The sequence below is a fragment of the Salvelinus fontinalis genome, chromosome 9, assembly GCF_029448725.1.
Source record: "Salvelinus fontinalis isolate EN_2023a chromosome 9, ASM2944872v1, whole genome shotgun sequence".
NCBI lineage: Eukaryota > Metazoa > Chordata > Actinopteri > Salmoniformes > Salmonidae > Salvelinus > Salvelinus fontinalis.
Window position 1 is genome coordinate 26,164,291 of NC_074673.1, and position 26,962 is coordinate 26,191,252.

The 26,962-nt window shown below is 44.5% G+C and overlaps 1 protein-coding gene across 3 annotated transcripts in view; it reads right to left on the reverse strand.

Annotated features, from left to right (window-relative positions):
- The window catches only part of polr3b (polymerase (RNA) III (DNA directed) polypeptide B), a 40,714-nt gene extending 14,416 nt beyond the window's left edge, over positions 1–26,298 (reverse strand). Inside the window, exons 1-23 of one of the 3 annotated variants that reach the window (XM_055933882.1) lie at positions 26,123–26,298; positions 21,548–21,580; positions 21,336–21,392; positions 20,469–20,533; positions 20,145–20,220; positions 19,831–19,931; positions 19,553–19,644; positions 19,149–19,266; positions 18,339–18,447; positions 12,451–12,573; positions 10,961–11,077; positions 10,437–10,571; positions 8,416–8,577; positions 7,854–8,054; positions 6,783–6,945; positions 5,889–6,042; positions 5,657–5,731; positions 5,367–5,465; positions 5,112–5,239; positions 3,892–4,101; positions 3,465–3,623; positions 3,101–3,218; positions 2,334–2,476 (exon numbers count right to left, since the gene is read on the reverse strand). In XM_055933882.1, coding sequence (XP_055789857.1) covers positions 2,334–2,476; positions 3,101–3,218; positions 3,465–3,623; positions 3,892–4,101; positions 5,112–5,239; positions 5,367–5,465; positions 5,657–5,731; positions 5,889–6,042; positions 6,783–6,945; positions 7,854–8,054; positions 8,416–8,577; positions 10,437–10,571; positions 10,961–11,077; positions 12,451–12,573; positions 18,339–18,447; positions 19,149–19,266; positions 19,553–19,644; positions 19,831–19,931; positions 20,145–20,220; positions 20,469–20,533; positions 21,336–21,392; positions 21,548–21,580; positions 26,123–26,194 — 2,710 coding nt within the window. In that variant the 5' untranslated portion in view covers positions 26,195–26,298. Of the gene's footprint in view, positions 1–2,333; positions 2,477–3,100; positions 3,219–3,464; positions 3,624–3,891; positions 4,102–5,111; positions 5,244–5,366; positions 5,466–5,656; positions 5,732–5,888; positions 6,043–6,782; positions 6,946–7,853; positions 8,055–8,415; positions 8,578–10,436; positions 10,572–10,960; positions 11,078–12,450; positions 12,574–18,338; positions 18,448–19,148; positions 19,267–19,552; positions 19,645–19,830; positions 19,932–20,144; positions 20,221–20,468; positions 20,534–21,335; positions 21,393–21,547; positions 21,581–26,122 lie in introns of all 3 variants that reach the window. The other 2 variants (XM_055933881.1, XM_055933880.1) reach the window with 2 other exon arrangements.
- Between the last annotated feature and the right edge of the window lie 664 nt (positions 26,299–26,962).

The window sequence follows — 26,962 nt, forward strand, 5'->3', positions numbered from 1 at the left end:
AGCCCTTGGACCATGCCTCAGGACTACCTGGCATGATGACTCCTTGCTGTCCCCAGTCCACCTGGCCGTGTTGCTGCTCCAGGTTCAACTGTTCTGCCTATGCTACAGTTGCAACTGTTCACCGGACGTGCTACCTGTCCCAGACGTGCTGTTTTCAACTCTAGAGACTCCAGGAGCGGTAGAGATACTCTTAATGATCGGATATGAAAAGCCAACTGACATTTACTCCTGAGGTGCTGACTTGCTGCACCCTCGACAACTACTGTGATTATTATTATTTGACCATGCTGGTCATTTATGTTCAAACGTTCATCTTGGCCATGTTCTGTTATAATCTCCACCCGGCACAGCCAGAAGAGGACTGGCCACCCCTCAGCCTGGTTCCTCTAGGTTTCTTCCTAGGTTTGGCCTTTCTAGGGAGTTTTTCCTAGCCACCGTGCTTCTACACCTGCATTGCTTGCTGTTTGGGGTTTTAGGCTGGGTTTCTGTACAGCACTTTGAGATATCAGCTGATGTAAGAAGAGCTATATAAATAAATTTGATTTGATTTAAGCCTGTGTCTATCTGCATTGTACATTAAAAAAGTAGTCTTACCTGGAGTATTCAGTGTAGCGGGTGTGGATGTCACACCATACATCAAGCAGTCCTAAATCCTGCAATATCCTATTTATCTTTTTAGCAACTAGACTAATTTTCCTATTTTGATTTGTGCTGTCCAATTGAGTTTAAAATCCCCTCCACAGACAGAATAACAGTGAAGACAAACTACAATGTAGAAAAAAAGTAAAAAGAAAAGAAAAACCCTGGGTCGCGGTAGAGAGAGGGGGGGAAAGAACAGGTGTAACGAGAAATGAGGACTGGAAAAGGGCAGAGCAACAGGCAGGAGAAAAATAGGCAAGAGGACCAAGGTGAGAGAGGAGCAGGCAAGAGAGATAAATGAGAGAGGGAGAGACTAGTTCTCATAGCAGACATCCTTGGTGTTGTTGGTTGTGTGTGAAAGTGAATGATAAAGAGGCATATAAATCAAAAAAGGCAAGACAATAGTGAGGGTCCAGAGGCCTCCATCACACCCTATACAGGTCCACACTGGCAGCAAGGACAATGGGCACACAGCACTCAACAACCCCCATCCACCACCCCTGGACTGCACAGCCAACAGCTTTGTGTGGTAAATAATTGACTTATTCTGCTGACCAGAGAATATGAGACTAGTCATGACCAGCTAGACTAGGGAGGGGGGAGGGTTTAAAGAGATTCTCAGGTACTTTTATATACTTTTTAGCCAGTAGTTCTAAAAGTACTGCTCATGAGCCAAAAGTGGTTGAAAATTGCAGATACAGTTGAAGTCAGAAGTTTACATAGCCAAATACATTTAAACTCAGTTTCACAATTCCTGACATTTAATCCTAGTAAAAATTCCCTATTTTAGGTCAGTTAGGATCACCACTATTTTAAGAATGTGAAATGTCAGAATAATAGTAGAGAGAATGATTTATTTATTTCATCACATTCCCAGTGGGTCAGGAGTTTACATACACTCAATTAGTATTTGGTAGCATTGCCTTTAAATTGTTTCACTTGGGTCAAACGTATCGGGTAGCCTTCCACAAGCTTCCCACAATAAGTTGGGTTAATACAGTACAATGCTACCTAAAACTACCATTTCTTCACTCCATCCTTTCCCCAAATCTAGCATTGCACCTCTCCTGCTAGGCCTAACCCCTTGGAGACCCTTCACTCCTCCTGTAAGAGTCACGGGACTATAGTGACCGGTCTGCCCCAGCAGCGATCCCTTTAATGAAGTGAGTAAATTATGCACGGCGCCTGTTGGCTTTCTGATTAAAGCATCATACAGGCCTCATCTAGAGGGAGGTGCAGCAGCAAAACAACGGTGGTTGTAAACAGTTCTCAGGAGAAGCAGTGTACTGCTAGGGTGTAATACATTTGCATAGTCTGGCGCAGAACAAAGAGCCAATTAATTGAAAAGAAGAACCCCTCTAAAAGATGAGAAGGGGGGGGGGGGGGGGGGGGGGGGGGGGCTGGCTCAACACACGTGCACGCACAGATTGTTGCAAAGGAATGTCCCATTTCAGTTTGTAAACAATGTGTAAGTGTCAGAGTTCTAGTGTCAGAGTTCATGCAGATGTCTCAGGCCTTGACCCCCCCCCCCCCCCCCCCCCCCCCCCCCCCCCATGAGTACTATATGAATATGGATTGTCCCACCTAGCAACCTTAAGATGAATGTACCAACTAAGTGGCTCTGGATAAGAGCGTCTGCTAAATGACTGACATGTAAATTGCCCTGAGGGCAGATAAGATGGGGTCAGTTGTACCTTTCTGTCCGTGCCGACTGCTGAACTTGTCTCCTATCTCTGGTCTCCTGGTCTGTCTCAGCAGGATCTTGATGAGGAAAGCATCGTCTGCATTGGAGGAGATCATCACCTTCTCGATGTAGGAGTCTGTGGAGCCCTTGTAACTGTAGACAAGAGAATAAAGGCAACAGCTGACCTGATCTGACAAGGCTGAATAAGTGAAGAGCGGACCTGAAAGCACTGGGTTGTTCACCGTCATATGGGGGAAACTAAGGATTTTGCTCAACGGTCAGAAGAGATGGTAGTAGGGCCGGGACAAAACCAGTATCAGGATACTCATTAGTATCGTGCAAAGGAAACAAAAACATCAAGGAGATTTAACTTCTTTAAGAAGACAGCCCTAAAATGTTGGAAACAGCAGTTTTTTTTTTTTAAACGGGCCCAAAGAGTGAAGTCTGCTTCATGTTAAAATGTTTGCCATGGTAAAAAAATATTGTGATAGCGGTATAGTCATAGCCCTAGGTAGATCACCTAATAATCCCCAGTTTACAATTGGCTCATTCATCCCCCTCCTCTCCCCTGTAACTATTCCCCAGGTCGTTGCTGCAAATGAGAACGTGTTCTCAGTCAACTTACCTGGTAAAATAACGGTAAAATAAATAAATAAAATAAAGATGAGGAACAAACATTATATTAATAGTTCAGGGAGTTTGGGGTATTGTTACTCTGAGTGGTGTGGGGTGGGAAAGCAGGGGTGTATGAGTGATGAGGGGAGAAGGCACACCCACCTGACGGGCACATCTCTGTACTGGGGCTGTCCTGGCTGGGCACTGCCCTCCAGTGGTGTCTGGGTGACAGTGGGCATGGACTTGTTCACCAGCACCTGCTTATTCTCCACCTTCTCACCTGGGAGACACACAATATTGATGAATACCATATTTACTAATTCTGTATGCATGAATATCAAATCAAAGACATCAAATGTTTTATGTTACTTTATACATAAAACACATACATCCTTCAACACGTTTCCATGTGGAGAAAAGGATGTAACCAAATAGTTGTAATAATAAAATGGGTGACAGTGAGATTCTAGAGTAACAGAGCCGGTTGGGTCCTTCTCCAGGAGTCCTGCTGAAGGGTGCTACTCACCAGGGCAGCAGATGCCGTCAGCATCCAGGATACTGTGCCTCCAGATAGGCTTGCGTGTGGCCGCGTCCAGCATGGGACCCATCACCTTGTCAAAGGTCTGATTGGTGTAGCGCCTCAACGTGCACTTGGCGTTCTTGTAGACCAGGCATCTTCCAAATCCTGAGGCAGAATAAATGGAAGATGAGGGACCGAGTTCAGTATCGCAAATAATTACTTATACCAGAACTTTTTGTATTTCAGTACAGTAACAAGAAGACTACATCTAAACTCCATCAATGACTACGTTCAGAAGAGGGCAGCAGCCAGGAGGGCAGCAGCCAAGAAGTTAGTGACACTTGTACTCCCAATACAATGTAAAGTGTTTAAATTACATTGCTAGTTTCTCAAATTTTCCTTCTTAGCCTATAGACATAGATCAGTAACTCACCTCTGTCTAGAGAGGCCTTGTTGAGGATCAGAGCGTCCTCTATGTCGTAGCCGCTGTAGCTCATCACAGCCACTGTGGCGTTCTGGCCCGCAGGCAGCTTCTCAAAGTCTATCAGCTCTATGGTCCTAGTCTTGACCATGGGCTTCTGAGGGTAGCCCAGCAGGTACATCAGAGTGTCTATACGGTTCCTCTGGTTGTAGCCAATCGTACCTGACAGGAGAAACCATGGAAATAAAATTACAATGGATTTTTTTTTTCTTCCCAAAAGGTAAAATATTTGATTACTCAATTGTCTGAGAAAAATCATTCAAAACTCATTCAGTGCATCTTAAGAGCAAAGAAAAAACAAAAGTAATTACTAATTTTCAATTTAAGGAAATCCCAGATTTATTCCATTGCTTGTGTGACTTAGCCAAACAGTGTATCACATCAGAGAGTATCCTAAAAGTGGACGAGTGGTTTTTAATCCTGCTTCTCCAGAGGCCGGGGTTGAGCCAGGGCCAGCTCCCTGGTACAAACACAGTGGAGAGGAGCTGGGCAGGCCATGGAATAATGGCTGGCCTCCCTGGAAGCCTTGACATTTGTCAGATGCTATTACTTCACAATTAGGCAACAGAGCCCTGTGATAATAGGCCCCTGGTCACACACACATATTTGCACATGTATAGGCCTGGCCACACAAAACAGACACAGCAGAGGATATTAGGCCAAATATAGTCCTAGTCAGTGTTTTTGTGTAAAAATGGGGAGGGAGAAGGAGGGGGTGACTGGGCTCGTGTGAATGAAAGTGGAGTCATTTGGAGAAGTTTTGGTTCAGGGAGTTCCCGGGCTCCTCTGTGGTCTCTCCCTCACAGCTGAACACACTGACCCCCTGAGCACACTTAACAGCAGACACAATGAATTGCTAATGACACTGGGTGACTAGCAGGGAAAGGCCTCTGTGCACACATAGGACACAAAAGAGGGCCTACGCAGGCACCTCATGTTTGGATGTCCATGTGCAGATGTAAAAAAAAAAAAAAAAAAAAAAAAAAAAAAAAAAAAATCCACACACAAAATGCATTCTGACAAGAAATGTGTTCACATCGGTACACACTGCTCCCGTGGAGGATGTTTGAGGAGTCCTGATGCCTGATCAAAGGTGCAGCTTAAAAACAGCCACCCTCTACAGACCGAAGCAGAGGAACCAGAGAGTCTGTAGAACTGGAGAAGTGTCTCACCCATGGCCTGCTTGCCCATAGCACACTGGTATGTGTTCCTGGGGGACTGATTGTGATGGGGGTAGGGGATCAGGCCAGCACAGACCCCTAGTAGTGTGAAGGGCTCAATCTCCAAGTGTGTAGTGTCCCTACGTACAAAACAAGAGGATTGGGACTGAGAATTACATCCAGCGGCAGAGACTATATTGAGTACATATGAAAACTAGACCAGAGGGGCCTAACGTGTCAGACAGTAGAGCCATGGCCAGAAGTTACTTATTAATCATGTGCTCATAGAGGGCGATCTGACAGTCATTCTCCTCGTTCACATCCAGGTACTCCACCAGGCTCTCATGGAGGAAATCTTCAAAGGTTCTGACAGCAACAAAAACAGAAAGATCATCAACACAAGCATTTCAAAAAGCCCACAACGTCCACCACTAATGTAAACAAGTACACTTGGCTGAGCTTAAAATCCAATCATATACAAGTTAAATTCATTGGTGGCAGATGCTAGTTTCTTTGTATTGAATAACGTTAGCTGTATGAGATAAAACGTAGCCCACCTGTATCCCTGGGTCAACTCCTCGATGTGTTTGTTCTTAACCATCGGCTGTCCTTTCTTCACAATGATATACGGTCTGGCAGGAGCAAGAACATCAGTTTAAAAATGAATTAAACTCACTTCTAAACCTTCAAAAATGTTTTGAAACCGTTTGTGCTGAACCCAGGCTGTGTTATAACTCTGCTCCATGCACAGACAGTGGTGGGGTGTCATGTCCTCCCTGGTGCCCCTACCTGCAGAGGCGTCCTCCGTCTGAGGAGACGTAGACACAGCGGTCGGTTAGGTTGGTGGAGATGGACACAAACTCGTTGATGAATCCGGCCCGTCGCATCAGTCTGAAGGTGTACACCAGCCTTTGGTGGTCCCGGATCACCCCCAGGATGTTACCTGTGAACAGGATGGACACACCCAGAGAGACCGACTTTGAGGCACAGAGGTCCTTACACTAAATACTTACGGACTTGACTTTGTTAGGGGTTATTTGACAGGGGACAATGCAATGATCAACATTTCTCTAAATGTGTCAGATTTAAATCAGCTGACACATTTGCCTCTGCAGTCCCCCCTGGACTACAGATGAACACACCCACACAGAAATAATGCATAATCCAGGACTTGGAGCTAGCCACTGAATAAATCAGATGTGTGCAGGGCCACAGACTCCAGCAGGGGATCTGGGCAGAATATGAAACTTGAAGAAACAGAGGAGCCACAGTGTGGAAGGGTTTGCGAGGGCTCTGCGGTGCTTTGACACCTGCTGTTACTAATTAATAAAGCCTGGTTAGTCAGTCAACATAATTTGACAGTTATCATTGGCTAGAAAAACAGAGACTAATTAAAGGAACCAGTCCAGTCTTTCTCATGGTGCACTAGTAGCACTAACTGAATAGCTTATCATCAAAACACACAACATATGCATTCTGGAAACTGGACGTTCCATGTTCTTTCCCTTCATGTTTGAGGCATTGTATTGAAAAGCAGAGGAAGGGTTGAGATTTAAGTAATCAAACAAGGGAAAAGTCAACAGCAACAACCATCCTGGCTTGAGAGCCTACTGCTGGTTATGTGTAACAAGTGTATGCCTCTGGATGTCTGGTGTGTATGCGCAACTGTGTGTGTGCAGTCACCATTGAGGAAGACCAGGAAGACACTTGGGTAGGAGAGCTCCTCTCCACACAGCAGGTTGACATCCTCCACTCCCAGGTTGAAGGCCAACTTGACGATGGGGCCGTCCTCCATGTCTGTGGTGATGTGGGTCATCAAGGCCAGGTTCTTCACCAGACCACAGGCCTAGGACACAACAACTGGTCAGAAGCTGTTATACACAGGCCAAGGCAACACCACCTAGCACTGGGTTAAAACTGCCATTAGGGTTAGGGTTGTCCACAGCACCTTGTGAGCTGCAGTTCAAATTTCAGACATGTTTGTTTTTACACAGTAGGAGTGTTTGCATGATAGTGTGTGTATGATGTTTATGCAGGCCATGGTGTGTGTGTGTGTGTATGGAGGTTATGCAGGCCATGGTGTGTGTGTATGGAGTTTATACAGGCCATGGTGTGCGTGTGTGTATGGAGTTTATACAGGCCATGGTGTGCGTGTGTGTGTATATGGAGTTTATACAGACCATGGTGTGCGTGTGTGTATGGAGTTTATACAGGCCATGGTGTGTGTGTGTGTGTGTATATGGAGTTTATGCAGGCCATGGTGTGTGCGTGTGTATATGGAGTTTATGCAGGCCATGGTGTGTGCGTGTGTATATGGAGTTTATGCAGGCCATGGTGTGTGCGTGTGTGTATGGAGTTTATACAGGCCATGGTGTGTGTGTGTGTATATGGAGTTTATACAGGCCATGGTGTGTGTGTGTGTATATGGAGTTTATACAGGCCATGGTGTGTGTGTGTATATGGAGTTTATGCAGGCCATGGTGTGCGTGTGTGTATGGAGTTTATACAGGCCATGGTGTGTGTGTGTGTGTGTGTGTGTGTGTGTGTGTGTGTATGGAGTTTATGCAGGACATGGTGTGCGTATGGAGTTTATACAGGCCATGGTGTGTGTGTGTGTGTGTATGGAGTTTATGCAGGCCATGGTGTGTGTGTGTATGGAGTTTATGCAGGCCATGGTGTGTGTGCTTGCTTGTGTGTGTATGTTTGCCAATGTGTACGTGTGTGACTGTCTGTCCGTGTATCTCTCTGACTCACCTCTCCCTCAGGGGTGTCGGAGGGGCACAGCATGCCCCACTGGGAGGGCTGCAGGGAGCGGGGTCCGCTGACCTTCCTGGTCTTCTCAAACTGGGAGGAGATCCTGGTCATCATGCCTAGAGCAGAGATGAAGGAGAGACGGGACAGCACCTGGGTCACACCCTGACGGTCCATCTTAAACCTCTTCAGGGACCAGTTCCCCTGGGGGGCACAGAGCGAGAGACAGGTCAACTGCTTGGATCCATAAACATATGTAGCATGTGTGACAACACTGCTGATGTTAAAAAGGCTTTAAAAATAAACACTTTATATTGATTGATTGCTCTAACTGCAATTCACTGTGGCATCAGCTTTGACACAATATCTTCATGATATTTACAAAAATGAAAGAAAAGACCAACCTCACACTTGTGTAAGGTACAGAAACATTACATTCAAAATTGGATGCAAAAAACCTGACAACCTAGAATTCCCTTTTGACCTACGTCAATCCGTATGGATAACTTTGCACTGTCCGGCATAAGGGACCAGAGCTTGAAATGGGGCGGAGAGCAGCACTCACGGTGGAGATGGCGTTGACCATGCCGTTGGTGATCTGGTCCTGGCGCATGTGTTTGACAATGTCAAACTGTGCCGCCCGCTGCTTGGGGATGATCTGGTCTGAGATCTTTTTCAGCTCGGAGTTGAACTTCTTAAAGAGATCCTCAAACAGCAGAGACAGCAACTAGCCAGGTGGGGCGAGAGAGTGTCAGTGGTACAGTCAGAACCATACGTATTAAGTGTCTCAGAGGAGGAGTGCTGATCTAAGATCAGGTCCTCCCTGTCCATAAAAGTCACTGTGATCTAAAAGGCAAAACTGACACAGTGGAAACATCGAGTCTCTGATGCAACTAACTAGACGTGAAATAACAATACTCAGAGAGCTAGTAGTATCCCCTGGAGACACAGGCAAGGTAAACCCTCTGTTCTCCTGGCTTCTGCTCACAGCTGTTCTGTTCCTCTCCGCTATCAGCTCAGAGACAATGACCATGTCCTGGGAGACAGATTTAATAACCAGGTGTGCCAACCCTGAGATAAGCCTGACCTGGCCTCTCTCCCAGGTCTCTCTCCTCTCCTTAGTAAGGCCTTTAGTGGGGCACCTCTCTATCTCTCAACCCCCAACAAATTTGCATAAATCAAAACAAGCAGTCCTGGCAAAATGTATAATAAAGAAAAAAAGCTTCCGTCACACAGCCAGGCCAATTAGCTCAATGTCAGGGAATCATAATTGGAGAGACGAGAGATTGCTGGGCGTTGTGAGTACTTAAGCCCTCTATTGAAAGGTGACCCTCCTCAATCAGAGAAGGTCGGGTGGGGGGAAATTAAAGGCCTTAAGACAGCCGTAATTACATTATCAGAGCCGGGGCCTGTAGGATTAGCTCAATCGCTCCAGTCAAGGTGGCCATTCTTTGTCAAAGCTCGGGAAAATGCCTCCGCTTCCCCGGCCCTGGGATTTTGGTGCCGCTGCTGCGTAACTCTCCCCCCTGACAACGCTAGCCGAGGCGGGAATACAGAGCGAGGCGGGGAGGGATGAGGAAGAAAACAAAACAGGCAACAACAAAGTGGGAATTAATAGAGGGGTGACAGACAGGTGAAAGATCAGGGCACGGGGAGACTGGTGTAGAGACTGGTGTAGAGACCATATCGATTAGCACAGGCCTGGGATCAGTTCTCAGAGAAGTATGAAGCACTGCATATAGAGAATTGTTTAGACTGGGGAGGAAGAAAGGATTAAAACCTCTGGGATGAAGAGACTCTGGACACAGTACGGTTACATGCACACAATAATATGATTACTCAGATTAATATAATAGTTTGGCAAGAAGAAAGAATTCCCTAATAATCCTGTTTACATGGACACATCTGAAAATCAGGCTACGAATGGAACTTGATAATTGTAAAACATAGCAAATAAAAACTTTCTATCAGTGACAGGAAAGCTATTTGATTGAGTTCGGAGACAACGTTTGTATGTAAAATTACGTCTAAGGTGCATAGTTCTTAACAAAGAAACAAGCATCATCGTACGCAAAAGAGGCTCACGCTGCTGCAAAAGAGGCTCACCTGTACAGTCACACAACCTACCCTTTAATCCATTAGTAATAAATGCTGCAACTCATCTTTCATTTAATTACAGAGCAGCGTGAGGGAGTCCTACTGTGTAGACAGACCCAGAGAAAGCTCTGCTTACTGTGGAGCTGCCTACTGTAGGCCACTGTGCTGGAGGAAGGCTGTGCAGGCAAATGTGGTAAAGGAAGTCTGCACAGGCAAATGTACTCAGGTAACTCTGCGCCTCCCGATGTGATAGAGTAAGTCACATTCGCACAGACAATGTGCTGGAGTCCACTAACGGAAGGTGTAAACTAAAAACACAGAGGGTCACAGGAGTTCTATTTAGCGTACATTTGATTATTCCATGGGACATTCAATGTAGCGTAAGGGGTCAGGAGGACAGAGGTTATATTAGGATTGAGACGAACAGACACTGGTGCTTCAGATGGAGCTACAGTAGAGGAGACAGAAGACCGAGACGTATTCATTCACCTGTCCAGCCAACTCCAGGCGCTTGTTGCCATAGTAGTCTCTGTCGTCCACCTTGTTCTCTCCTTGGGCTAGGATCACCCTGCGCACCATCACCGCGAGGTAGATACACTTGGCCCGGAAGTTGAACTCCTTCACCTGGAGGTGGAATAGAAAACAGGGTTTGAGTCAATCCCATTTCTATGTCAATTCAGGGAGTAAACTGAAATTGTAGTTTCTTCTCAGAGAATTGAGGAAAATTGGAATTTGAACTTTAGTTTAGTTCCCGAATTGACCCCAACCCTGGTAGTAAAGTCACTGAATCATGTTAACACACATGTGTACCTTACAAATGTGTTCACTCATAGCCATATTAATAAAGAATAGATAAGGGTACAGGTGAGAAAACTAAATCATCTTATGGTATGGTGAGCACAGTGCTTTAACCCTATCAACACCTGATACTACTGATTGTTCCATAGTAAATCCCGGGCCAGAGAGGTGTGTATAAAGCATATTTTTGGTGTGGTCAATCTGACAGCACTTACAGGTACATGAGTGAGGATGAGGGAAGCCAACAGCTCTCTGGCCTCCTCCATCTTGGTCTTCTTGGGCCCTCCCCACATGCGCTGTCTCCGCACCTTATTCCCAATGTATTTCAGAGCCTAGGGAACACAGGGGGATGAGAAAACAACAATCTTTAACTGCACACCATTAATAAAAATACAATATCTCAGATCAAAGAGACAAACTTAAAAAGAACTGGAGACGTAATTCTAAAGTGATTAAAATGTGTGACATGCACGTTCATTGTGTCGAGAAGAAAAGGACCCAAATGAACACTGAGGGATCAGAGTTGTAGCGGGTCAAGTGAATCACAAAAATCCACAATCAGATATGAGTCAGCCCTTATGCCCCCACACAACTATCACACCTGTGTCAGTAATCTTCTGTGTCATGCTCTAGAGAGAAGGTCAGAGGTCAGTGAGACTGAGCGCATCTTCCAGACCACCCACCCTGCAGGCTATAACTATTGGCTACTGAGGACACCAGTGAAGAGGCATGCCATCCTGACCTGTGTATATGCTACCATAACGGCAAAGGCAGTCACTCAGAACAGAATCACAGTTTATGTTAATGTGTAAAAACACGGGTAAATTCTGCATGGCTCTCTGTTGAATGTCAAAGTTTCAATGTGACTCTGGAGCCAACAGGTTTGCCCACCCCTGGACTAATATCTATTTTATAGGCTTAGCTACTACTACTGAGGCTTAGCTTGACATATCGCGCATCAGAGGTATAATAACACTGAACAGGCATGAAAAACATGCATTCAAATCTAGTCCAACGGCCATTGCTAGGATGCTAATATGGCCCTCATCAATACATTGCTGGTTCCTCCTGCTAGACAAGGTTCTTAATTTCAGACAAATTGGTCCACTGCATTCAACAACATATGTCAACGAGCACATGTTGGCCTATTAAGTAATGACTTGAGGCGGAATATTCTTTAATTGCTAGGCATTACAAAGGCTGTGTCCCAAACTCAAGACATCTCCTCATAAGAATACATTATATTGAGAGCTGTTAAAATCCAGGTATTTGAAACAGTCAAGTCCTACTCCTCAGACAATATAATCAGGTCAAATGGTCAGGGGAAAAGGGCCTAGTAAAGCCATGCATTCACTGGTTGTCAGAGATAGTTCACTCAAATCACAAAATTACTTTTCCTTGCTTTGAAAGAACAGGACAAAAGAGACACTACAATCCATGCTTTCGGTTTATTTACCTAACCACTGTCACCAACTTAACTTTGTCAATGTACCCCAAATAACAATGCTATACATGTAATTAATTCCAAAATCATCTTAAAGTAACTTGAAAAACAGTTTTGTTGCGTTGGGCATCACAACATGCTAACAACTTAAGCTACATGTATCACCTGCACCTCCCAGGCCAGTGTGATTCAGAAACCTCTGACATAGGTTCACCATACCGCAGCAGGTTCCAGAGAAGGCAGAGAGAGGGAATCATGTACCTGTATCTCAGTGAAGATCTGGGCTTTCTGGCACTCTTCCAGGCTGGGGGAGAAGTTAGCCATGACGTGCTCCTCTGTCCCAATCATCTGCACGATCTCCTGGTCACTCTCCACACCCATAGCCTGTGTGAGGAGGATAGAGGGGATTGAGCTACAGGAGGACATTATATTAGAGGGTTTGATATAAAGGAGATGACATGTGGGAGGGAAGGTATGAGGGCAGAATAGAGGTGGTGGTGGAAGTTTAAGGGCAATGATTGAGGTGGATGACAGAGGTATCAGGGAAGTATGGAGGGGTGGGGGAATTTGAAGGAGGGCATATGGTGGAGAGGTACAAGTGAAAGAATGATGAAATGGAAGAGAAAGAGGTAAAAAGGATTTGACAAAGAGGATGGGAGAAGAAAAGAGGAGTGGCTGGAAGATGGAGGAGATAAAGGGAGAAGTACAGACTAGAGGTCGACCGATAAAAATAAAAATTATCGGGGCCGATTTCAAGTTTTCATAACAATCGGAAATCGGTATTTTTGGGCACCGATTTGCTGTTTTTTAATTTTTTAAACACCTTTATTTAACTAGGCAAGTCAGTTAAGAACACATTCTTATTGTCAATGACGGGCTAGGAACGAGGCAGAACGACAGATTTTTAACCTTGTCAGCTCGGGGGATCCAATCTTGCAACCTTAAAGTTAACTAGTCCAATGCTCTAACACTGATTACATTGCACTCCACGAGGAGCCTGCCTGTGCTGCGAATGTAGTAAGCTAAGGTAAATTGCTAGCTAGCATTAAACTTATCTTATAAAAAACAATCAATGACTGTCATTGCTCCAATGTGTACTTAACCATAAACATCAATGCCTTTCTTAAAATCAATACACAAGTATATATTTTTAAACCTGCATATTTAGCTAAAAGAAATCCAGGTTATTAACCAGGTGAAATTGTGTCATTTCTCTTGCGTTCATTGCACGCAGAGTCAGGGAATATGCAACAGTTTGGGCCGCCTGGCTCTTTCCGAACTAATTTGCCAGAATTTTTCATAATTATGGCATAACATTGAAGGTTGTGCAATGTAACAGGAATATTTAGACTCATGGATGCCACCCGTTAGATAAAATAGGGAACGGAATAAACGTTTTATTTTCGAGGGGATAGTTTCCGGATTAGTCAAAGGTATATGGTTTAGAGAGAAATAGTCGACGCGTTATAATTCCTGTAATAACTTGCGGCTGAACTTGAAAGAGGTTCCTTCATTATTTTACAGGTCTTCAATAGAGAATGTCTTGGATCTACTTCAAATAAGGTCTGTTTCGTGCAGGCTTAAATCGCCTCGACGTTTTGATATCCGTGTAAATCTCACGAGGATAAGGTAACGTTTAACATTTTCATAAATCCACTCTACAAAAAAAATGATCTTTGCTTATATTTAGCCAATATTGATCAGAGTTACCTTGTCCTATGGATATCTACACAGTTATAAAATTGGCAAGGTGGTGTAAGCCTATACGAAACACAGACCTTATTTGAAGTGAATCTAAAAATATCCTACGGAATAAATGAAGGAACCGCTTTTCAGATTTTGCTAGGTGTCATGGTAATTATGCATGAGGGCAGGATGCATGAGGGCAGGAGAAACAAACCAGCAAGGCCAACACGCCACACTGGTGAAAAGAAACTCAAAATGCTACACTGCCACATTGGACATGTTGTTTGGAGAGGGCTGTCCAAGGGGAAAATCATTGATGACACTGCTGCCAACAGGTTACTTGAGACATTTTAAGCTGAGTCACGGATATGGACCTTAGAGTGACATATGTCCACATCTGGAAGACTGAAATGTACATACAGTCCCCACAGTGACTGTACGTACATACCCCAACCAGAAGCCATGGATTACAGGCAATATTCGCACTGAGCTAAAAGGGTAGAGCTGCCTCTTTCAAGGAGTGGGACTCTAACCCGGAAGCTTATAAGAAATTTGGATATGCCCAACGAACCATCAAACAGGCAAATCGTCAATACAGGAATAAGATCAAATCATACTACACCGGCACCGAAGCTCGTCTGATGTGGCAGGGCTTGCCAACTATTACAGACCACATGTACACTGAGCATGCGCTGACCAACTGGCAAGTGTCTTCACCGACATTTTCAACCTCTCCCTGTCGGAGTCTGTAATACCAACTGGTTTCAAGCAGACCACCATAGGCCCTGTGCCCAAGAACAATAAGGTAACCTGCCTAAATGACTACTGACCCGCAGCACTCACATCTGTAGCCATGAAATGCTTTGAAAGACCATTATCCCAGAAACCCTAGACCCACTCCAATGTGCATACTGCACCAACAGATCTGATGCAATCTCTATTGCACTCCACACTGCCCTTTCCCACCTGGACAAAAGAAACACCTATGTCAGAACGCAATTCATTGACTACAGCTCAGCATTCAACACCATAGTGCCCTCAAAGCTGATCAATAAGCTAAGGACCCTGGGACTAAACACCTCCCTCTGCAACTGGATCCTGGACTTCCTGACAGGCCGCCCCCAGGTGGTATGGGTAGGTAACAAGACATCCGCCACGCTGATCCTCAACACGGGAGCCCCTCAGGTGTGTGTGCTCAGTCCCCTCCCGTACTCCCTGTTCACTCATGACTGCACGGACAGGCACGACTCCAACACCATCATTAAGTTTGCCGATGGCAACAGTGGTAGGCCTGATTAGGCTGTCTCATTGTTGTCTTTAGGGAGGTCAGAGACCTGACCGTGTGGTGCAAGGACAACAACCTCTCCCTCAACGCGATCAAGACAAAAGGAGATGATTGTAGAGTACAAGAAAAGGAGGAACTAGCGAGCATGCCCCCACTCTCACCGAGGGGGCTGTAGTGGAGCAGGTTGAGCTTCAAGGAACTCAACCTTGCGCAATACCCTAGATGCAGTCGCACCCCTAAAAACATTTGTCATAAGAAACTAGCTCCCTGGTATACAGAAAATACCCGAGTTCTGAAGCAAGCTTCCAGAAAATTGGAACGGAAATGGCGCCACACCAGACTGGAAGTCTTCTGAATAGCTTGGAAAGACAGTATCATGTAGTATCGAAGAGCCCTCACTGCTGCTCGATCATCCTATTTTTCCAACTTAATTGAGGAAAATAAGAACAGTCCAAAATGTATTTTTGATACTGTCGCAAAGCTAACTAAAAAGCAGCATTCCCCAAGAGAGGATGGCTTTCACTTCAGCAGCGATAAATTCATGAACTTCTTTGAGGAAAAGATCATGATCATTAGAAAGCAAATTACAGACTCTTTAAATATTGCGTATTCCTCCAAAGCTCAGTTGTCCTGAGTCTGCACAACTCTGCCAGGACCTTGGATCAAGGGAGACACTCGAGTGTTTTAGTACTATACCTCTTGACACAATGATGAAAATAATCATGGCCTCCAAACCTTCAAGCTGCATACTGACCCTACCCATGTGCCTACCCATGTGAGACGCTGACTCGATCTCTAACTTTAAGTCTTTACTGTAGACTCATCTCTTCAGTGGGTCATATAATTGAATGTCTGGCCCAGGAGTGTGAAGGTGAACGGAAAGGCTCTGGAGCAACGAACTGCCTTTGCTGTCTCTGCCTGGCCGGTTCCCCTCTCGCCACTGGGATTCTCTGCCTCTAACCCTATTACAGGGGCTGAGTCACTGGCTTACTGGTGCTCTTCCATGCCGTCCCTAGGAGGGGTGCGTCACTTGAGTGGGTTGAGTTACTGACGTGATCTTTGTCTGGGTTGGCGCCCCCACTTGGGTTGTGCCGTGGCGGAGATCTTTGTTGGCTATACTTGGCCTTGTCTCAGGATGGTAAGTTGGTGGTTGATATTGTTACGTTAAGATATTGTTACGTTCATGTTTTAAGTATCCCTATACTTCTGTTATTACGGGGCTATCACTCAGTCAAGAGTGCGCCTGCGCAGGGAGTCTGTTCGTGGATGGACCTGGCCTTGAGTGTAATGGCTACTTGTAGTGTGTTCATATAGTAGAGTAAACTTTGTTAAACTGGAACCTTTTCGTTGTGTCATTTCGAGTTAACAGATATTCCTCTAGTGGTGTGGGGGATGTGCTTTGGCAAAGTGGGTGGGGTTATATCCTGCCTGTTTGGCCCTGTCCGGGAGTATCGTCGGATGGAGCCACAGTGTCTCCCAACCCCTCCTGTCACAGCCTCCAGTATTTATGCTGCAGTAGTTTGTGTGTCGGGGGGCTAGGGTTAGTCTGTTATATCTGGAGTATTTCGCCTGTCTTATCCGGTGTCCTGTGTGAATTTAAGTATGTTCTCTCTAATTCCCTTTCTTTCCCTCTGAGGACCTGAGCCCTAGGACCATGCCTCAGGACTACCTGGCCTGATGACTCCTTGCTGTCCCCAGTCCACCTGGCCGTGCTGCTGCTCCAGTTTTAACTGTTCTGCCTGCGGCTATGGAACCATGACCTGTTCACTGGTCATGCTACCTGTCCCAGAACTCAACTCTCTAGAGACAGCAGGAGCGGTAGAGATACTCTTAATGATCGGCTATGAAAAGCCAACTGACATTTACTCCTGAGGTGCTGACCTGTTGCACCCTCGACAACCACTGTGATTATTATTATTATTTGACACTGGTGGTAGTCTATGAACATCTTGGCCATGTTCTGTTATAATCTCCACCCTGCACAGCCAGAAGAGGACTGGCCACCCCTCATAGCCTGGTTCCTCTATACGTTTCATCCTAGGTTCTGGCCTTTCTAAGGAGTTTTTCCTTGCCACCGTGCTTCTACACCTGCATTGCTTGCTGTTTGGGGTTTTAGGCTGGGTTTCTGTACAGCACTATGAGATATCAGCTGATGTAAGAAGGGCTTTATAAATACATTTGATTTAAAGTTCCTTGGCGTCCACATCATCAACAAACTCATGGTCCAAGCACACCAAGACAGTTGTGAAGAGGGCACAAAAAAAATATCTTCCCCTCAGGAGACTGAAAAGATTTGGCACGGGTCCTCAAAAGGTTTACACCATCGAGAGCATCCTGATGGGTTGCATTACTGCCTGGTATGGCAACTGCTCGGCCTCTAACCGCAAGGCACTACAGAGGGTAGTGCGTACATCACCGGGGTCAAGCTTCCTGCCATCCAGGACCTCTTTCCTAGGCGGTGTCAGAGGAAGGCCCTAAAAATTGTCAAAGACTCTAGCCACCCTAGCCATAGACTGCTCACTCTGCTACTGCACAGCAAGTGGTACGAGAGCGCCAAGTCTTGGTCCAAGAGGCTTCTAAACAGCTTCTACCCCCAAGCTATTTGCATTTCCCCCACGCTGCTGCTACTCTGTCATCTATGCATAGCCACTTTAATAACTCTACATGTACATAATTACAGACACCCTTGCCTCCGCACATTGACTATGTACCGGTACCCACTGTATATAGCTCCGCTACTGTTATTACTGCTGCTCTTTAATTATTATTATTATTATTTTTTTTTTTCTTCTTAGAACTGCATTGTTGGTTAAGGGCTTGTAATTAAGCATTTCACTTTAACACCTACTGTTTTCGGCGCAGGTGACAAATATCATTTGATTTTATGACAACAAGATTATCACAAACATTCCAGTAAAATTGTGTTCTGCAAATCTAATTTTGAACTCGAATTAGAAGCAATTGTCACAGAGCTAATGGCTGCAGCATGTCCATAAACTTATTTTGATTTTAGATTAGCTAATTAGTACCACAAGTGGGTTCCACTACCAACACATTGAACAACAATTCTGAACAGGGTAGAGAGGTGGCAGAGCCCGGCAATATCTGTATTTTGTAGTCAGACTGTAGTCATATTCTGTAGTCGGACAGCGCCACCATGTGGACTTGACATTCTTACCTTGAATATAATGGCAATGGGGGCGTCCTCTGACAGTGCGTTGTGTCTTAGGTAGAAGCGTCCCTGCTTAACGATCATATTGGTCCTGCTCTTCTTCTCATGGGTGGAACTGTAACCTCATGACAAAGCAGTTTGAGTGGAGAATGGTGGTTAGTGAACTGAGGGTTGGATAAACACATGCGGATACAGAGCATACAGTCTTACAATGATAAAGCCCTCAAGTTAGCAATACATGAGAAAACAAACTGCATCAATCCTGAAAGAAAGTAGGTATTGTTGGGTTCTGAGAATATGAAATATACTGATTCATGTCACTGAGAGGGTAATGTATAACGTTTACATTATGTCAGGATATGTTATTGTAAGCCATCAGGGATCCTATGGGAGGGATCCTCTGAGAGGAGAAGAGACACAGTCTGGTACCAGTCACCATGACAGCCGTGAGTTGGGGAGGAGTGAGCACTTTGGGGCAGAGGTCAGGTCAAATGAAGTGAGGAAGAACAGATATCACTAAGGTTCTGCCTAGCAACAGAGATGCATTGGCTGTTCAGATGTGTAGGAGGAGACTCAGTATAGGAGAAAGGGTTAAATATCAGTGCTTGTGTGAATATGTCGTCATCTGTACAGCCGTTTGACCCTTTGGGATGAATAAACTTGGTTTAAGCTTTCATAGTGTCTGTCGAGTTGTTAATCTAATAATGAGAACTTAACAGTATGAAAATACCAACAGGAGCAAAGTGTTTCCAAACTGCAGCCTAAGTAGGGAGGCTAACAATCGGGTCGAGTCATTCTAAATATGAGTGACATCACCTGGTCACAGAGGCTCCTACTGCCCCCTTCCTGTCCTGCTCCACAATGATGCGGTTCTTTGACAGCTGCTCCTGGATCAGAATGACCTTCTCCTGACCTTTGACAATGAAATAGCCCCCTGTGGATGTAGAGACAAGGACACAAATTCACACCTATGCATTCTGATGCTCGACACTACAGCAATCATTCTTGAGATGGGCAATTCTGGTCCTACAAGGCCACTGTGTGCATGTTTTTGATCTAGCCCAGCTCTAACACACCTGGTTAGACTAATGTGGTCTAAATTGAAAATCGTCACTAGTTATTTACTTGAATCAGTGCTGGGCTGGAACAAGTCCTGCAGGTGGCCCTCCAGGAGAAGAGTGGCTCCCCCATGCAAAGGTGTTCAGCTAGGTGTTGCTTACCTGGGTCCAGAGGGCACTCGTTGAGTTTGGAGTACTCCATGGACGTCTTCCCCGTGAGGACACAGTTAGAGCTACGCAGCATGATGGGCATCCTGGGTAGAATATAGTTCAACGCACCGTTAGTAGGAAAATCTCAGAGTGGTGCAAACAATACACATTCTATAGGAAGTTACAAACATGTACTACCGAAGCACTGAACTTCAGTGAGGTAAGAACTGGTTAGTACCTTCCCCATAGTGTGATAAAGAGAGGGTTTGCAGAGAGGGAGAGAGCAGTACCTTCCAATGGGCAGAGCATTGCGGATGATTCTCTGACTGCCACGTGTGTACTCGATGTCCACTGTGATGGGTGCAGAGTAAGTCATGTCCCTGAGACGACACTGGTGGAAACAATGCGCCTTTAATGAGTTGTATTCACAAATGTTCCTTTTTATTTCAAAGTGTGCTAAAATTCAGCCGTGGGTTGAGGAAGACCCAATATGTATATATTGTAATGTCCTCCTAGTTAAGCACAGAGACTATTCAACTGTGTGACACTATTGTGCAATGGTTTGTGATATTTTTGCGGGGAAGGGCAAACAGACTAGATTCACCTCGTGTGGAGACACTGGTCTGGTTACATTGAAGCTCTCTTCAACATCAGGCATGCCAACGTATATATTGAGGTACCTGGAAATGGGACGCTGGTGTTATTTTAGTTTTAGAAATGATAGTGTAGTTTGCCATGGATTTTAAGTAAGCCCATTATTCTTTTTTTTCATTTTTTTTTTTTTAAATAGTCCTGACTGCTTGTTGCGTGTCTGCCTTGTAAGTAAAACGTTGCTGGTCTAAGAAGGATTTGAACCAGCAACATCGCATTCCCACCAATGTTTGTTGTTGTTGGATGGCATGTATAGGGAGTAGGACCAGCAGCTTACTTTAGGTACCACATGGGATCAGCATCACTTGTGATCTTTTCATTTGCTTTCATTATCTTCTTTATCTGTAATAAACCACACATATGCTCAAATTTAGACATAGCTTGGGTAGCTACACAATACACTTGCAAAATACGGCCATATGGAAGTAGGCCTTGAACCAGAATCTGGCCTTACAAGAGACTTTGATATGGCAAAACTCCTTTAAGCCCAGGAAACAGCCATTCACCAGCTTTTCAAGCTTAATGTCAAAATACGTTCGTTACTCACCAATTATGGAGTTTTGATTATCAACTATAGTAATTTACTGCAGCCAAGGCCAGTGTGTACTTCCAAAAAAGATCTAAATACAAAGTTACATGCAGCTGAAAAAAATGCCTCCTCGGCGCCTCCAAGCTGTTGAAGACTTAAAACATGTAGCACTAAGGTTTGTGCTATTGGGGATCCTTGGGACGTGAGCAATTTACATTGGCTGTGTAACCTTACTGCCATGCACAGGTCATATGTCTCCAGCTCACTACAGAGGTGCCGAAGAGGCATTTTTTCAGTTGCATGTAACCTTTTATTTAGACCTTTTTTGGAAGTACATACCAACCGTGACCGCAGTAAATGACTATAGTTGCTAATCGAAAATCCGTATTTTGTGAGTAACAAATGTATTTTGATATTATTAATCCTGAAAAGCTGGGTAATGGCAAATTGAATGGCTAATTCCTGGGCTTAAAGAAGATTCACCATATCAATGTCTTCTGTAAGCCCAGATTCTGGTTCAGCCCAGCCTCAACTGCTGATATGTTTATTCACGTGGCTATTCTATACATTATATTTCAATCCTTGTTACACCAAGTGATGAAACCGTTGCTTTACCTCCACATTGATGAAGTAGTTGAAGGAGTCAATGTGCTGTTTCACCAGACCTTTCACCTGAAATATCAGACATTAACAGAGGGACTACAGATGGCAAACAGACAGTAAAAGTGAAGAATGAAGTGAAAGACAATTATCCGGGTTCATGTGGAATTCACTATCATTAGCTATATCCACTATATAGTAGAAATAGCAAACATACTCTTCCTTACCTTCAAAAAAGCTGGCAATAGTTTCCATTTTTCCTATGGAAAAAAACAAGCAGTTGCAGAGATCCAAGTAAAGAAACAATAATACACATCAGGATGTAGCTAGGAGTTGTTATCTAGCTGGCTCCCTAGGCAGCATTCTGCCTTCTCCCTACAGTTTTCAGCCATTAGCTTCGCCCACGACTGGCTCATGTGAACTACAATCCCGACACTGTTTTAAAACATCAATAATCATCTCTTGCTATACAGCTTTCTAAACATTTGGCCCTCATCTTTCAGTTTTGCACAGATCCATGCAGCTATGAGTGCCTCCATCCGAAGAAACTTCTGCTACACTCCCTGAGATAACCCAGGGAAGAAGAGGTAAAGAGAGCAGCCCAACTCAGCAGAAAATCTGTCTCCCTCTAACAGGTGGTGCTGTTTTTTTCTTCATTTTTCCACACACCAAGCTAGGAGTTTTTCTATGGAGGTCAATGAGAAAGTGTCAAATTCGGGCAACAAAAAAAATGAATGGCTTATTTTATTAAATAGAAATGTCGTAATGCTTAGGTTGTTACAAGTGTACTGCTATATGGCCCCCGAGTGGCGCAGCGGTCTAAGACACTGCATCTCAGTGTAAGAGGCGTATTACAGTACCTGGTTCGAATCCAGGCTGTATCACATCCGGCCGTGATTCGAAGTTCCACAGGGACTGGCCGTCATTGTAAAAAATAATGTTCTTAACTGACTTGCCAAGTTAAATAAAAATGTATATAAGTAGGACATGTGACATCACAAAAAAAACACTATTTCGGAGTGGTCTCGAGATGGCTATGCATATTTACGCAATGCGGCTAGTAGCATAGCATCTCTTTCTCCATTGAATTGACATCATTTACATTTTTAGTCCTTTAGCAGACGCTCTTATCCAGAGCGACTTACAGTAGTGTATACATTTTATTTTATTATTACATTTTTTTTTTTTTTACATTTCATATACTGAGACAAGGATATCCCTACCGGCCAAACCCTCCCTAACCCGGACGACGCTATGCCAATTGTGCGTCGCCCCACGGACCTCCCGGTTGCTGCCGGCTGCGACAGAGCCTGGGCGCGAACCCAGCCCAGCCTGGGCACGAACCCAGAGACTCTGGTGGCGCAGCTAGCACTGCGATGCAGTGCCCTAGACCACTGCGCCACCCGGGAGGCCACATCACAACCCTCATCAAATATTTATTTTTAAGTATTAAAATGAGATGTATCCAATCCAAAGAAAGGCATGAGCTACACAGCGCGATGTGCTGTTTTGTATCTTGTCAGTATATCCATAAGCTTTGGTTACACTTACACACAGGTGTTCAGAGCATTCTAGATAGCTAGTTGTCTTCCGTAAACAAGTGCTGTAACACTTGTGGCTGTGTGGTAACACTAACCCTATCATGGTGTATCATTTTAACCTTTTGGTTTTTGAAAATTATTTATTGCTGATATGAAAGATAACGACGCCTGTTAGTGTTCAGATAGAGCATTGCCACTCCCAACAAAACTCCCCCTTACAGAAGACGCTTTGTCCAATGATTTATGTGTAATGGAACTGAGTTATGATCAAGAGCTAGTATCTAGCTACCCTGGCAGCCAGAAATAAATTGGAATCAGGTAAGTTTCCTATTAGGACCTCTACAAGACAAAATATTGAATAATTTTTTTAAAGTTGCCCGTACAGTTGGTCCTTTTGGCAGTAGGAATGGGAGACAATATAGCCACAGGAAAGTAAAATAAACTTTTCAAAGCGCTGGTAGCGCATTCAACTTTCTATCAACTGAAGCATGCGCACAAGATACAAATACATGCACCAGATGCATGCATGCATACTTCGAGATTGTGCACGTGTTTACATGGTTCTGCCCATATGATTTTTATCAACGGGTGGGTCTAATCCGGAATGCTGATTGGCTAAAACCACATTCCAGCCGGTGTCTATTCCACAAATTATCACCAGCTAAATCTATGACATTAAAATGACTATTTACTCTGTTCCATCTGACTGCACAATCCACCGTCTCATCAGCCCAGCAATTTATATACTTGATCTCCACTATAAAAACCATCTAGAAAGTCTTTTAGACTAACGTTTAGTTTTCAACAGCAGAGAATTGTATAAACTTTGCTATCCGTCTCTCCGACATTGTTTCAATATTCAAAGTCGATCTCCAGCTGTCCCATATAAATGAACGAGTCTGGAGGAGACAGATAGGCAGGCAGCCGAAATCATGAATCAGCTGGCATCCATTTTTATGGATATATACAGTCGTGGCCAAAAGTTGAGAATGACACTAATATTAATTTTCACAAAGTCTGCTGCCTCAGTTTGTATGATGGCAATTTGCATATACTCAAATGTTATGAAGAGTGATCAGATGAATTGCAAAGTCCCTCTTTGCCTTGCAAATTAACTGAATCCCCCAAAAACATTTCCACTGCATTTCAGCCCTGCCACAACAGGACCAGCTGACATCATGTCAGTGATTCTCTCGTTAACACAGGTGTGAGTGTTGACGAGGACAAGGCTGGAGATCACTCTGTCATGCTGATTGAGTTCAAATAACAGACTGGAAGCATCAAAAGGAGGGTGGTGCTTGGAATCATTGCTCTTCCTCTGTCAACCATGGTTACCTGCAAGGAAACACGTGCCGTCATCATTGCTTTGCACAAAAAGGGATTCACAGGCAAGGATATCGCTACCAGTAAGATTGCACCTAAATCAACCATTTATCAGATCATCAAGAACTTCAAGGAGAGCGGTTCAATTGTTGTGAAGGCTTCAGAGCGCCCAAGAAAGTCCAGCAAGCGCCAGGACCGTCTCCTAAAGTTGATTCAGCTGCGGGATAGGGGCACCACCAGTACAGAGCTTGTTTAGGAATGGCAGCATGGAGGTGTGAGTGCATCTGCACGCACAGTGAGGCAAAGACTTTTGGAGGATGGCCTGGTGTCAAGAAGGGCAGCAAAGAAGCCACTTCTCTCCAGGAAAGACATCAGGGACAGACTGATAATCTGCAAAAGGCACAGGGATTGGACTGCTGAGGACTGGGGTAAAGTCATTTTCTCTGATGAATCTCCTTTCCGATTGTTTGGGGCATCCGGAAAAAAGCTTGTCCGGAGAAGACAAGGAGAGCGCTACCATCAGTCCTGTGTCATGCCAACAGTAAAGCGTCCTGAGACCATTCATGTGTGGGGTTGCTTCTCAGCCAAGGGAGTGTGCTCACTCACAATTTTGCCTAAGAACACAGCCATGAATAAAGAATGGTACCAACACATCCACCGAGAGCAACTTCTCCCAACCATCCAGGAACAGTTTGGTGACGAACAATGCTTTTTCCAGCATGATGGAGCACCTTGATATAAGGCAAAAGTGATAACTAAGTGGCATCTTGGAACAAAACATTGATATTTTGCATCCATGGCCAGGAAACTCCCCAGACCTTAATCCCATTGAGAACTTGTGGTCAATCCTCAAGAGGCAGGTGGACAAACAAAAACACACATTCTGACAAACTCCAAGAATTGATTATGCAAGAATGGGCTGCCATAAGTCAGGATGTGGCCCAGAGGTTAATTGACAGCATGCCAGGGCAGATTGCAGAGGTCTTGAAAAAGAAGGGTCAACACTGCAAATATTGACTCTTTGCATCAACTTCATGTAATTGTCAATAAAAGCCTTTGACAATTATGAAATGCGTGTAATTATACTTCAGTATTCCATAGTAACATCTGACAAAAATATTTTAAGACACTGAGGCAGCAACCTTTGAAAAACGAATATGTGTCATTCTCAAAACTTTTGGCCACGACTGTACAAAGAAATGTCAATTGAAAAAAGATCAAATGAAACTAAGGGCAGCTAGTTTGCAGTCTTTCCAGCTTCAGTTTGAAGTGATTGTGTTAACTGAGTTGTTGGCTAGCTTCTCTGAACAACCGTGTCCAGTGACGAGTGAGCACATTTTCGATTCAAGGCAAAATTGCGCCTCATTAGCTAATTGTTATCGATGTATCCAAATAAATGTCACTAGAAAACAGCTTAAACAAATACGGCTACTTTGCTGTTATTGATTTATAACGAACGACCAGCCGGCTTGGGTAGCAACGCTAGATTTGTGTCGTGACTATATCCTGTGGAAGGATGAAGTAGTACGCACAAATTCATCAAAATAACTATTTGAATCTAAATCTGTCAATCATTATTTGAATGTTGGTAACCCGTTGTACAAAAGTGATAATGTCCGAGAAGGCGGTGTTTGGAGGATATATTGGCACGGTTTGCCGGCACTCGACATCGTCCCGGGCCTAACACCCGTGCCAATATGTCCTCCAAACACCGGCATCTCGGGCATTTCTTTCCTGATTCAAACGCAAATGTCTGCCGTAGAACTCAATGCAATTCAACGTCGGGTTTCTAGGCAAGAAGCTAGCTAACTTAGCTAAAAACTACATGCGTTTGCGAACTTTACATTGAAAATGAAAACAACATGCGCAAACTGCACACCACTTCGGCTTATCTGTTCGCCCAGTCATCCTATTGTGCTAATGCAACAATATAATTACCTCTATAGTATTGACAGGAGCCGCAAGCTGCTGGGGAGTCATATCTCCAAACTCCTCTCCAAGAATTTCCATGTTTTTTACTGTTTGTGTGAAAACGTGTAAACACCAGAACACATTTCCAATGTTTCTCCTGCAACCGGAAGCCGCTACAGCATGTACGCTTCGATGTGTCACAGCAAAAGACTACCGTGCTGAACAAGAAAACGTTAACAGATACTTCTTCTGTGGTTTTTATATGGTTGTTGGCAGACATCTTTAAGGTGCATGACCGTGAACAACTGGACTGGAGTGTGGACCAGACAGGGAAGGTATAAATGCGAAACGAAATACATAATTACTTACACCCCCTGAAGATTTTCTCAGCAGTTCACTTATGCTTGGCTCTTCAACACCATTACTCATTAAATCTGATAACAATCTCTCCCTTTCCCTCCCATATGGCTGGCACTGAAATAGCACATGTTCCACTGTCTCCATCTCCTCATGACAGTGATCACACTTCCCAGTCAATGTTTTCCTACCAATTTCAATATACTGTTGTGTGTCCCAGTCTCAGTCTTGTGATTACACTTTCTCCCTTCTCTCTCGACCAGAGGACCTCCCCGCCCCATCAGTGCATATATTCAAGACACCATAGTACTGAGTTCTTAAATGTTCACTTACAATATTTACTGGATCTACTCCTTCCTCACCAGCTCTTACCCTCTCAAGAAACCCTAGGTTTATAATTGACTTAGTGAGCAACCAAGGTGGGATAACAGGAAGAACCACAGAGGGGCGAACTCCTTCCCAAACAGTCCCATCTCTGTCACCATGGCCCATGCCATTACCTATCCACCC